The sequence below is a fragment of the Misgurnus anguillicaudatus genome, chromosome 2 (assembly GCF_027580225.2).
Source record: "Misgurnus anguillicaudatus chromosome 2, ASM2758022v2, whole genome shotgun sequence".
NCBI classification, from domain to species: Eukaryota; Metazoa; Chordata; class Actinopteri; order Cypriniformes; family Cobitidae; genus Misgurnus; species Misgurnus anguillicaudatus.
The window spans coordinates 19555583-19570200 of record NC_073338.2 but is presented as its reverse complement, the minus strand read 5'-3'; the positions used below and the strand labels follow the sequence as shown (position 1 = coordinate 19570200).

Below are 14618 nucleotides of genomic sequence, written 5' to 3'. Positions count from 1 at the left end.
TTTTAATCTCTTTCATTTTTAAGAGTGTAGATGCATTTGTGTTCTAGTTTCTGCACTGATAAGACTCTTACATTTGTTTTAGATTTTATCCTGGTAGAATTGTCTCATGTTGTTTAAAACCTGTATACTTTCCTTGGTTTTGTGTTATAATAATTTTAAAGTTTTTTCTTACAATTAAAATGAATGTGGACTGATACTTCCAGTCACTGACATTTTGTACCATGTTTTTGTTCATGTTCTCAGTCATGTTTGAATCAACATCAGGGTAAATTCATTTTTGCAGAATTTATGTTGATGGTGAATTCACATTCGTATGGTGAAGGCATCATTTATCACCTCACTTAGTCACCTGAACCTTTGGTAGCCAATAGATGATAGCAGAGGTGTCATGCCCATTCAAACTGAGGGGGCACGTGCTCCCTTGTTTTTTTTTGTTTTTTTTTTGCCAAATTGATTTTGCATGCAACCTCAAAATCAAAGAAGCGTCCATTAATCTGTTACTTGTCTTTTAATTGGTTTAATATGCACAATATTATCAATTCTGTGCTGCATCCTAGTCACTTTTTGGAGATTTTCGCCGCTTTGATCGTGTTACATTACTTTATTTTGGCGGCAAATGCAGCGCAGTCGCAGATGTCATTAGCGTCTGAGCGCTCACAAGCTCTTTGCTGTTTCATCTGCATTTTTCTATCTGAGGAATTAAAACGTGTAAGAAACGCTCACAACATTTCCAAACCCCAGTACAGTAATGTGCAGTTAACCTCTGTGTAGAAAATGTATGGTTTAAAATGTGACCGTCTCGACGTTAAATTAGTAGATTTCTGGATTCATCTTAGTACAAACCCAAACTTCACCAGAGTTCATGGGGGTGCGGAATCAAATAAAATTTGATGCAATAATCCATTCCTCTAATAATTTTATCTACAAATTTTTTTAATCATTATCGAACATTAAAATCAATCACGTGGCTATAGCTTATGTCATTTTCGTTGTTTATATACTGAATGAATTTAAAATTACATTAATTTTATAGGATAATGCAGTTGTTTTGCAAAATGCATTAATGACACAATTAAACAAGTCATTTATTAAAACTTAAATAAATAAAACATCCCATTTCAGATGTAAATATGATACCAATATGTCATTATTACGATTAAATAGTATTTGATATATAGCTCAAGTAGTTATAATGTAAACCCAACTCAAACGGAGTCATTTTAATACAACAAATAGTTACAAACTTTTGGAGGGTTGTGATGAGGTTTATGGCTTTGAATTTGCCAGTTAAGTTAAGGAGTCTGGCACTGCAAATTTAATTCTGTTTAATCTTAAATAAACACGATTGGTTGAGGAGGATTTCCAGTACCCACAATGCTTTGCATGAGTCACATAGTCTGTTTTTGTGACTTGTGAACAAAAAATAAATGATAAATAGGAGTTTTAAGTAAATTGTACTTAAATATTAAATACAATAAAGTATAAATGTTTAAATTTTAATTATAAATATCATTTATTTTAAAAATGTGTAGTTGGTTTGCTTAAATGTGTTTAGGTAATCAGTTTCCACAAAAGTTTTGAGTACTCTGAACTTATCAGTCTATGGTTTGTAGTGTATGTTTTTGCTTTGTTTGTTTTTTGAAATGCGTCCTCTGCAAGTGTTTTCCATTATATTAGCTTTCTTTGCCCATTGCAATCGTTGTTGGGTTTCTTTGGTGCGGTCGGCTTTTAGTCACGTTCGGTATATAAACTTGTCTTCCTGGCAAATTTCTTGCCTTTTCAGCACATGAAGGCTAAGTATTATCACCTGGTGGTTCCTGTCTAGAGTTGAATTGTATCAGATTGTCGAAAAGAGCATATATCACAATTTAATCGAGCTGAGCAGCGCTATGACGTAGATGGCAAAAGTAGCATCCCCATCATACGCTCTTTGCACGGAAACGAAAGCGGATGAAAGACTTTTACCTTTTATTTCCATCCAAGTAAACTCAGCGTAGTGCTGACAACCACCTTTCTCCTGCCACAATTAACCTTTTATATCCTCTTTTCCTCCGAAGAGACAACATGTTCGCGTGGGAGATCAAGTCTGTTAATCATTTTTAGTGTGGACATGCCAAGAATTGATACATTACAAACCGTTGTTATCCATCTCCTGCTTTCCATTCATCAAAGACGACAACTGAGGCCAGATGTTGTTTGTGGGGTATTTTGCAGGGCTGCCACGTGTGCCGGTACCACATTGTTGCTGTTTAATAGCACTGGTAAAACCTCCAGCTCTTCAGGTTGTTGAAAAAGGAGTTTCTCCTGCGCTGGATGTGAAAGTGTGTTTGTTTATTGAAATGTTTAGTTTAGGATAGACATATGGCAAATATTGTGGAAAGCGTAAGGTTGAATCCATTTGACACAAATCCAGTGCATCTGTCTGTTTTGAATAGAGACTTCAGTTTTAATAGGAGAAATAAATATTTTTCTACATGATGGATCAGCATTTACCACAGACACATTCATTTCAGTCAAAGTTTATGCTCTCTTAATTTATTCACAATACACTGTAAAAAAAAACTTTGCTGCCTTAAAATTTTTTGTTAAATCAACTCAGATTTACAAGTCATGTCAACAGAGCTGAGTGTTCACAACTTATGAAATATAGTTGATAAAAAGTCAACTTTATTTTATAAGTTATAACAACTCACCTGTAGTTATAACAACTCATGTCTAGTCAAGATAAATAATAGTAAGTTGAAATGACTTGTAAATCCAAGTTGATTCAACAAAAAATTTTAAGGCAGCAAAGTATTTTTTACAGTGTACTTACGTCAAGAATTTTAACTGTTTAACCAAAACTATATAGCTGAGATTTTATTTTCTTTTAAATCATAATAAAAGTTAGGGAAACTTTAAAGACTATTTTAAGACCAGTGAATAAATGATGACAAATTAATAAATGTTTTGTATGTAAAAACACAGTAAACTGTAAAAAAATGCCGCATGAAGTTAAAACAACTTGGTTTTGCAAGTCAATTCAACCTATCACTTTTACTGTGTAGAATACAACAATGTTATGTAACGTTTTCTTTATTTACTGTTTCTTTTTATTAAAATGTTTTGTATTTGCCACAAAAATGTGACAGTGTTGTTTTCTAAAATAGCGTGCACACCAAAGCTTTTACGCCAACATATGTTTTCAATTGTTTACAATGGAAGCGCTGCTTTTTTTTAAAAAGCCAGCAGCTGGCGTTTTTTCTGCGCTGAAAGCTGGTGCTCGACGGTTTTTGAGCGCAGAGAGTTGAAAAACATTCAACTTTGGGCGAAAAGCTTAGTTCGTCAATGTCAGTTCTCACACGGCCGTCCAATCACAGTGGAGGAGGGGTGGGACCAATATCACAACAACCAACTGGCGCATCATTCAACAACTGATAAACAAAATGCTCAGCTGATGAAAGCTGGCAGTCAGCTAAAAAAAAAGCTGGCATTCGGCGTCCGCCGGGCGTTTTCAGCCGCGTAAAAAAGCTTTGGTGTGCACGCCCCCTATAAGGCAGTGTTGGTGATTCTCAAACTTTCTTGGATAAAAAGAGATTCTTGAATTCTTAGAAATTGCTTGGCCTTGATCTGTTAAAACAATAATAAGAATCAGAGAGTATATTTGGTCAAAGCCAATTCCATTTTATAGGAGGGCAGTCAGGCGTTGTGGTGTGATCATGTCAAGCCAGGTCTTTCCTGCTGAAAAATGAGACATAGGGCATAGAGATGGAACATTATAAAAGACTGTTGTACTTTTATGGATTTGATAAAAATGAATTTATAGGCATTTTTATTTAGCTTACTATTATTTTCATATCACCATTTGTCAAGAGAGGCTATGTGTCATGAACACATTGTTACTGGCTTATGAAAAGCCTCTTGTCTGTAACAGCGTTGCTAGAGAACTAGACTACAATGCCAAAGCGTTGTGCCATGTGAGATGAAAGAGAAATGCCAAGTACTTTTGTATAAAGATAAATACTAACTGTAAATAATGTTAGCATTTGCATAATGTGCATGAAAGACAATGTTTTGTAATATTATAGTCTTGTTGCATGAATCCAATACCTGATCTATCAAGTCAAAACTGGTTAAAGGAATAGTTCAGCCAAAAATGATATTAAACCCATGATTTACTCACCCCCAAGCTGTCCGAGTTGCATATGTCCATCGTTTTTCAGACAAACACATTTTCGGATATTTTAGAAAATGTTTTAGATCTTTCAGTTGATTAAATGTGAAGTTACGAAGAATGTCCATATTTAAAACTTTATTAACGTAAATAACTAGCTTCCGGTAGCGCCGCCATCTTAGTCGCGTCCGCATTCAGGTTTATAAAGTTTTAAATATGGATGTTTCTACAACAACACCGTGCGGATTGCCCTCGGACGGCCTTTGTTTGTCACCCTGGAGCCGTTTGGTTTTGTTTTGTGAAGGATGGATGCACTTTTTTGGACTTGGGGGTCGTGGACCCCGTAACTTCACATTTAATTAACTGAAAGATCTAAAACATTTTCTAAAATATCCGATAATGTGTTTGTCTGAAAAACGATGGACATATGCAACTCGGACAGCTTGGGGGTGAGTAAATCATGGGTTTAATATCATTTTTGGCCGAACTATCCCTTTAACGGAAGGTTAACTGGGATGCTGGACAATCATTGCGATATTGAGATTTTGGCTTTCTACAGTAAAGTTAAAACTGATTCAGTTTAATACAATTTGAATTTTATTACAAAAAATGTTTGAACTGTTTTCATTGTATGTAGTAAGAGAGTTGTTGTTACATAGGAAATACGAGGACTTTATCTTTAGTTATATCTCAAGATTCAAAAGTCCAGTTACAGAAATTTGTCCTATAGGATTAGTTTTGCATGTTGGCTTCAGAACTAGAATCAGCAAAAGATAAGAAGTAATAAAGTAAAATCTATCATAATTTTACCTTTATTTTATATTTTGTTTGAGTTTGCAGACATGTGTAAATTCAACCCAAAGACCTTGACTGCCACAATGTCACTTTTCATTAATGTCAGAGCAGGTGTTGCTTCCCTCCACGCTAACTCTTCGCACACAAGCACTGTAAATATTGAATAGTGACATTAAGCACATAATCACACACACTTTTCCTCTCCTGTGTTTATTCTGGCTCGTGACCTGGTGTTTATGAAGACCATGACTTTAGGAAAGTTGCAGAGTGACCACCGCTTTTAAAAGGTTTCCCATCCACAGACGGGATGTTTCGCTTTGCTATGAAAGGCACAAGAAGCCTTCCTCCTCATGTCAGTCCAGCTGGGCAAACAGTTTTCTCCTCTATTTCTAGAAGAACAGGCTCTGCACATGTAGCTTCTGTATGGGCTCTTTATTTGGGTTTTAGATGGCTGACACTTGCAGCTTGATCTGGGTCACGAGTCTCGTGCGAAATAAAACCACTAGCATCTCTCCCGGTCAAAATGTCCAAACCGCAGGGTTTCCATCTCTGGAAGGTTCCAAGTGTTCCAAATGAAAATGAGGGAAACACTTGTTTATATATCGATGGGTCAAAGTCAGGGTGAGGAAAACCCTCACGCATTCCTTGTTCGTGAAGCCGCTCAATGTTTCAGTTATGGACGAGTTTCATAGAAGACGGTGCCGTTTTCTGATGCTTTTTAAAGCGAGGTGTTTGTTTTCCAAACTCAGCAGGTCCTAATTTCAGATCATTAATCATTCTTGATTGCAGATACTTATTAAACAAACAAACAGGATGTTATACATGTCTTGTTGACAGAAAAAACAGCATGACACTCATCAGAGATTAAAAAGACCTATCAGGTCCTGGAAACTGTGTATTTATGTTAAACAAAATTTTCTCCTTCTCACAGAGACCATGTTGAGTTTCATGGATGATATCGTGTCGGGGGCCAAATCTCCATGTGTGATGCTGGGGGACATCCCTGATCCCCTCTCCTCTATTCCATTGATCATACGCTGCCTGGAACCAGACACCACATACATGTAAGTTTCACGCTGCTGTATAATGCATTTAAAAGTATAATACCAAACATATATGTTTACATACACTCCATATTATATACACTGGCCTCAAAAAGAATTTGGATGGATCATTTTGTGCTTTAAAATGTCAGAATCCTATTGGTTTAGATGGTAAATGTATGGCATCTGTAAACAAATGATTGTATACTTCAGTTCTTTTCTAGGAAATTTTTTTTACGAAATGGTGTCAAGGTCATTTTTAGTTCTCCACAGGCTCACACAGGTGTCCTAGCAGAATAATAACCACAGGTGTAGTTCATCACATGAGCTATGGGTATGACCAAGTTTGACAATCATAAATATTTTTGTCCTAATTTTGTAAAACATATCAAGCCTGATCTCACAGGAATTCATACGGATTTTATAACTTATATAATTCGTATGAATTAGTATGAAATGAATTGTACAAAAACATACACGTATTTAGTGGCCTGCAGGGGTCACTGCACTACAACCAAAGAAAACACATGCAAATAGAAAAAACACCAGCAAATCATGAAAACATCTTGCAGATATTCTCAACACAAACAAATACAGAAACACATTGCAAATCCTCACAAAACAAACAAACACAGAAACGCGTTGCTAATCCTCACAAACAAATGAAGATTGTCGTTGCAAAATGTTTGTCAAAACATGTTTATTATTATGTTATAATGTTATTATTTTGTTTTATGGTGCTACTTAGCTGTATTTTTAAGTTATGAAGGTTTAAATCAAAACAAACCAACTGCAGTTGAATTGATATTAATTGGAATGCACAACAAAAAAAATGAGATTTATGAAAATAAATGGAGTTATCTCGTTTTGCAACAAAACTTTTTAAATACAGAAACGCGCTGCAAATACTGACAACACAAACAAATACAGAAATGCATTACAAATTCTCACAACACAAACAAATAGAAACACACTGCAAATCCTCGCAACACAAACAAATACAGAAACACACTGCAAATACTGACAACACAAACAAATACAGGAACACGCTGCAAATTACAGCAACACAAACTAATACAAAAACACGTTGCAAATACTGACAACATAAACAAATACCGAAATGCACCGCAAGCAAAACAAACAACAACGGAAGTGTTTTAAGGGGTCACAAAAAGCGATCCACCGGTCTGGGAAATGTTGGTCGTTTCTCAAACGAAACCTCCTCGGGTCTAATTTGTAGGCTGCATTTTCAATAAAAACGGTCTTGTTTCAGAATATTAACAATTATAAAGTTTACTGTTATTCTTAGTTAATTGTAAATTATTGTAATATATTTATGACTTACGAATGTAATGCTCAATAATAATCCAGGCTTGATGAGGTATACAGCCTGCACATGCGACCTCCAGATGATGCAGCCTTCGGATTGAGAAATGGCTCGAAACATTTTCCAGACCAGTGTATTACTTTATGCATTCCCCCAGAAACACTACCTTTGTCGTTTGTTCTGCTTGCACAGCGTTTCTGTATTTGTTTATGTTGTGAACATTTGCATCGCGCATGTGTTGTCAAACTGATGAAGATGTTTTCTGGATGTGCTGGGGGTTTTTCTATTTGCATGTGTTTTTTTTCCATTGCAGTACAGTGCCTCCCCTGATAGCGAAGAACACTTGCTCAATCGCTGTCACGCCACAGAGCACCACTCACATAGTTTAACATTAAATAACATCGTATTTGTCCCAAATCGTTATTGATTAACATTGGCTGCTAACGTATATTTTGTATTTTGAAGTAGAAGCGACTAAGCTTGCGCTATTTAATGTGAATTTCTGGTGTACGATACCTCCGAGTTGTTCTAGACGCGACACGGCACTGCGCTTCTCGTCCAGTGTGCAACCCCCTTTAGAAAGAGCTGTTTTACATACATTCTAAATCAAAAATGTCTTGCATACATCTTTGATATGTCTATATGACATCTTTTAGGACACGCCGCAGTACAATGAGATGTAAATGCAGACATAAAATCGTCCGGTGTGCTACCCCATTAAGACCTTTATCAGATGTTTTTACACACCAGATGTATTCCAGTTCTTTGTATGTATTGCAGATCTACCTGTGCTATCTGGGCCTTGTTGGCCAATGTACGATTACCATAAAAAACAATATCATAAAAAAAAAACAATTATGAAACCTCACCTCTAGCCCCAACATCATGGAGGTAAAGGCAAATCAAACAAAAACGTACATATGTGGTCGTATAAATTCATATAAATTAGACACCTCATAAAATGCGTACAAATTGCCAAAAAATTGCGTTGAACATACTTTTACTGTCATTTAAAACCCTTAAAAGCATGTTTGTGTTATTGTTTATGTCTTAATAAAAAAAAATAAAAAAAATCACAATTTTCAGCCCATCGCTAGGTCAAAAAGGCACAAACTTAGCCATTGGGTTAATTTAACCCAGAAAATGTTTATATCAAACAATGGGTTAAAACCATAGACCGTAAAAAATATGGACGTAGTGTTCGTGACAACACCCATTGGTTTGTGAAGATCGTTTTTGAAGCTTAAAGTGGGCGTTGCCTGCCTGTCGCCATCTTGGCCCCGTGTCACCGCGAATCACTCGCGGAAAACCGAAAATGGGTAAAGAGGCGGGACATGGGTGAAGCTAAGGTGAAACCACGCCCGCCTAGCGCGAGTCTTGTGACAGCAGTGGCTGTTCAACCGTCACTCAAGCGGCCATGCCCTTAATTATGCAGAAGTTTAAAGGAATAGTCTACTCATTTTCAATATTAAAATATGTTATTACCTTAACTAAGAATTGTTGATACATCTCTCTATCATCTGTGTGCGTGCACGTAAGCGCTGGAGCGCGCTGCGACGCTTCGATAGCATTTAGCTTAGCCCCATTCATTCAATGGTACCATTTAGAGATAAAGTTAGAAGTGATCAAACACATCAATGTTTTTCCTATTTAAGACGAGTAGTTATACGAGCAAGTTTGGTGGTACAAAATAAAACGTAGCGCTTTTGTAAGCGGATTTAAAAGAGGAACTATATTTTATGGCGTAATAGCACTTTTGGGAGTACTTCGACTCGGTGCGGTAACACCCTCCCTCTCCCATTATGAGAGGGAGAAGGGGAGCGGACTTTTCAGGCGAGTCGAAGTGCTCCCAGGGGTGCTGTTGCGCCGTGAAGTGTGGTTCCTCTTTTAAATCCGCTTAGAAAAGCGCTACGTTTTATTTTGTACCACCAAACTTGCTCGTATAACTACTCGTCTTAAATAGGAAAAACGTTGATGTGTTTGGTCACTTTTAACTTTATCTCTAAATGGTACCATTGAATGAATGGGGCTAAGCTAAATGCTAATGAAGCGTCGCAGCGCGCTCCAGCGCTTACGTGCACGCACACAGATGATAGAGGGATGTATCAACAATTCTTAGTTAAGGTAATAACATATTTTAATATTGAAAATGAGTAGACTATTCCTTTAAGGCTTAATATAATTTAAACGTATGAGTTACAAACAAATTCACCCCCTCACAGTTGTCATGAAGGGCAAAATTAGCTATATAGACCAAAAACACTTTTTGTACCAGGCTGTAAACATTATTTTCTAGTGTAAAGTTGGGCATTTTTAACATGGAGGTCTATGGGAATTGACTCCCTTTTGGAGCCAGCCTTAAGCAGCCAGTAGATGAATTGCAGTTTAAGTCACTTCCGTATTGGCTTCATTAGAGAGATCGGAAGGTTGCCCCTCAGGTACAACACCCCAGTATTTTGGGTTGAAACAACCCAGCATATGATAAAGTACAACCCAATGGGTTGGGTTTGTCCCTTTTTGAACCAACTATGGGTTTAAAATAACCCAGCATGTTTTAGTGTAGTTCACTATACCATTTAACATATTAGTAAGGTTAAAAAACACTAGCAAACTGTAATATACTGTAGTATATTATAGTATAATATCCAAAGTATACTATATTATAGTAAGGTTCAAAAACACTTTATTTTATTGCAATTTACTATAGTAAATCATATGTTCATGTGGGGATATTTGTACAGGCCACTTTTTAGTCAACTAATTTATATTTAAACATCTTCAACTCCTGTTACCTCTTTGCTTGCTTCAGCTCGACAGAACACATTCAAAGAGTTTAAAACATATAGGCCCCTTTTTGGCTTGCTGATTTACTTGGACTTTGATCTGACGTTAAGTCACATGTCTTCGGTCAGATGAGAGGTTTTAATATCTGCGTGAGTCTAAGCAATTATATCTAACTAAGACTGTAAAAACCTGAGAATGATTTGTGCAAAAATATGCCTGGACATCTTCCTACCCATGTCAATTTTGGAAAATCAGTAGTTGATTTAGAAAGTGTGTTTCATTAAATAGCTTGGCTCTGTCTCCAGCAGGTATTCTTAGCAAGGAATAATTAGTAAAAATCATTGGGTTAAAACCTTGTGACATCAGCCCTTCGTGTTTTCTTGGAAGTTGTAATTGTTCATGGTGGTCCCCCGTCTCTTGGACTCTCTTGGATAGTTGAACAGTGTTGGATTTTATGTGTCGTATTACATCCTTTTCTCAGGAACGTTTACTTTTGTGCCACAGGAAAGAACACGGTATGCTCATTGAGTCGACCCGACTTAAACCAGGATAGATTTACATGTCTCAGAAACTAGAGGTATCAGAGAAACTGATAATACATTTGATAAACATGAACCCTAATATGTTGTGGATGAACCAAAAATCTCTTTAATAAGTGGAGTTACATGAAGAAAATTTTAAAAAGAAAAAAAAAATCTGGGTCAACTCATGACTCTTGATCAAAATATGGGTCACAGAGAACATGTGATGCTAAATGCAACTGAACATGCAATCTAGCTAGGATTACAAAAACAAATAGGTTAATATTTTTTTATTATTCTCTCGTAAAAAATAATGTAGTATACTAGTATTAGTATTTACTATCTTAAACTGCTATATGTTGTAGTATAATTACTCAGTACTTAAATGTATGATTACATGGGACACCTAAAAATAAAGTGTAACCACATGTTGTAGTATAGGCTATAGCATTCTGTAGTATTAATTAAATAGATACTGTAAATACTGTAGCTACTGTACACTGTAGTAAATTTTAATTTTTACTTTAATAAGGTTTAAAAACAGTATTATTTAGGCATTTTACTACGTTTTACTATAGTAAATACTATATACTACAGTATTTGTTCATGTGGGTTTATTTGAGTTATCGTAAGTAATTCTCAGACTCATGCCATGTGGACACGAAGGGTACGCCAAAGAGATTACTTGTGTATTCAGAAGGTCATATTTCCCTCCTCTTTGGGCTCATCTTGTTCTTCTGATTCACAGTGTTACTCAATGATGCATTTATAGCAGCAGTTATGGGCCTGTTTAATGTTGTTGTCAGGTTTTTACACCTTCCATAGTGTTGAGTAAGGTCCAGACATCTGAGATCACTGTGGTGTTATTAGACGAATGTTACCAGTAGTGATATAAAAGGATTGACGTTTATTTTGATGTTTGAAAAGTTAAATTAAATCATTAATGTGAATATAGTATCTGTGACAATCTGTTAAATATTTGAATTGACCTTACTCAGTCAATATTAAAGGGGACGTTTCACAAAATTAATCTTTTGTGTCCCCTAGGTGCATATGTAAAGTTTTAGCTCAAAATACCCCACCTAATTTATTAAAACATGTTAATAAAAATGTGGCGTTTTTGGGTTTGTCCTTTAAAATGCAAATGAGCTGATCTCTGCACTAAATGGCAGTGTTTTATCCCCTTCTGACATCACAAGGGGAGCCAAATTTCAATGACCTATTTTTTTACATGCTTGCAGAGAATGGTTTACCAAAACAAAGTTACTAGTTAGTTCTTTTTCACATTTTCTTGGTTGATAGAAGCACTGGGGACCCACTTAAACATGGAAAAAGTCAGATTTTTTTCTTTAAATATTGAAATCAATGATGCTTCCAATCTCATAATAAGATTAAGAGACTTTAAGCTGGATTTTACGAATACTTGGTGTTTTGAAGGATCTCACAACTGTGGCATTGCAGTTGATAGCCATTTACGTTGCCTTCCACTAGATGGAGATATAATTCAACTTAATCCTGGCCTGTCTCTCTTAGCATGCGGCACATGCCATGAGTTTTAAAGTAATTGCATCTGTCTCTTTGATTTCACTGAGGGTGGGAGCGAGTGGGTACGCGGCCACAGATGGATGCGATTGTTCAGGTTGTGTCTGCATTTACAGATCCTCAAATCAAAGCCAAGAGCTGAAGGTTCGACTATGTGCTTATGTAATGGGAGTGGTGGAGTCATGCATTTTAACTTTAATGGAGGTATATGCTTTTATATGATTACATAATTCACACACCGAAACAATTTGTTCACTCTGAACTTCAAAGTCACCCCCAAAATGTTACGGTTCATGATTTCTGAGATTTATTTGGTAATGTTATTTGCTAATAAATCTAAACAGTGGAAAATCATATTTCTTTAACCCTACCCAAGACCTTTTTATTTTTATTTTTTATAAGTTCCTGTATTGCACAAGCTTCTTAAAGCTTAATTTGGGGGAGCCATGGTCGAGTGGTCAGTGAACATGCGCTGGACGTTTTGAGCAGTGATGTGGAAAATTCGGGTTCAAGTCTGTCCCATTCCCACCAAATCCTTTATGAGAATCATTTCTTATCTCTTCTCTACTATCTCTTTCGAAATAAACTGGCAATTAGCCCAAAGATTGACTGTGACCAATCTATTTGTCAAATCTGCCAGGTTCCGACTCTGGGCAGTGGACAACACAGGGCGGCGTTCCAGTCCCAGCGAGGTGATCATCAAAACCCCTTGTCCCGCTGTGGATGATGTCAAGGCCCAAGGTACACGACCGCCCTCACACTGTGATGTACATTTATAATGCTAGGAAACTATTCAGATCATTCGTCACCTGATTTGGATAAATGTTCCCTATGTGCATTCTCTCAGAAATAGCGGACAAGATTTATAATCTGTTCAATGGTTACACCAGCGGGAAGGAACAGCAGACGGCATACAACACGTTGATGGATCTGGGCTCACCAACACTCCACCGAGTACTTTACCACTACAACCAGCGCTACGAGAGCTTTGGAGAGTTCACTTGGCGCTGTGAAGATGAACTGGGGCCCAGGTTTGTAAATTGATCTTCAGTTTCTTTAGAATTGGACATCACTGGTTTTAAAATGATGGTACAGTCCAATTTGGACTGTCTAAATTCAATTTAATACAATCTAGTTTTTAATATTAAATTTTTTTATATGACCATGACAAAGTTTTTTTAGAATAAATATACAGTATCAGTGTGCAACATTGTAATAGTTTTTACTTGCGTAAAACCAAAAAACGGGTAACATTTCCAAATAACTTTGTCTATTTCCCTTATATATGGACTCATTAGTGACACTAATGGGGCCTTGACAGCTTCATGATCTATGTTTTGAGTTTCCTCTTACTTATGTAGCAAACACACATTATTCTATTATGGACCATATCATCATACATATGATTGAGGGGTATTTGTGCAAATTAGATGTCAATTGAATGTAATCAAACTGATTAGAGCACATTTCAAATGGGCCGCTATGGCATCTCCTTGACCACAAAACAGGGTGGTAAACTTTTATGCGCCCTCCAAAACAAACCAAGACAAGAAAGGTCTGGATTTTCGAATTGCACCGAAACGTTCTCTAAACACAGCCATGTGTTTGATGAAAATGCTGAACGCTGCTTTTGCTGATGCACAGTAGGTGAATTTAATAATGACTATTTGGACAACCATTCCTTAGGCCTTAGTTCAAATGTAAAGGCTAGATTTAAATGTCTCCATGTTGCAAGGTTTACCCTTCTTTAACAGTGAGAATCATTGCATGTTTGAGAACTATGACGTGGGAGCATTAATTACTCCGAAAGGTCTGACCAGAAAGTTGTAACCTTTGACAAATCAATTGAAATCACAGTAACAACTTCTTGACTGTTTTACAGCGCACATGTATTTATCTCTAATTTGATTGCCTTCATTTGGAACTCTTTTCATTGTCAAATAATAAACAGATTAACTTGCAAAGATATGCCTAAAATGTAAGTTATTGGCTATTGATCATGTTAATAGTGATTTGATGCTTATTTCAACTACTGTACATCACTTTTAAACAATGGCATGGTTTGGTTTTCTTGTATTGTTTGACCATGTCCCTGTGATTGACTCATTTGTGTGAAATGTTAGACTTTAGGAAAAGAGCTAAAGCCAGGCCATTCCAGTGGAGGTCCAGAGAGACAGGCCATTACCTCCCCAGCATCAGTCAACCAAACAATTGTATGCGTCATTCTCGATCTCCTTGCGTTCGCACAAACACTTTCAAAAGACATATCATAAAATGGAACTATAAACAAAGAGAATTGCTTTGAGTGCTTCACCCCCCAAAACAGCACCAGTTTGACGTTATTCAGTTCACTGGGGTTCCCATCATGATCCGCCCCATTTACATGCAATTTTCAAGATAATTGACACCAAACCGGCCCCACTTAAGATGCTGGAAAATGAATTATGAATGAA

General features: G+C 36.5%; 1 protein-coding gene across 4 annotated transcripts in view; it reads left to right on the top strand.

Moving 5' to 3' along the window:
• astn1 (astrotactin 1) overlaps positions 1-14618 on the top strand; it is a 356183-nt gene that overhangs the window by 337503 nt on the left and 4062 nt on the right. For all 4 annotated transcript variants that reach the window (XM_073874209.1, XM_073874213.1, XM_073874207.1 and 1 more), the window contains 3 exons: positions 5880-6012; positions 12806-12906; positions 13013-13196. In XM_073874209.1, the coding sequence (XP_073730310.1) occupies positions 5880-6012; positions 12806-12906; positions 13013-13196 (418 nt within the window). The remainder of the gene's footprint in view (positions 1-5879; positions 6013-12805; positions 12907-13012; positions 13197-14618) is intronic.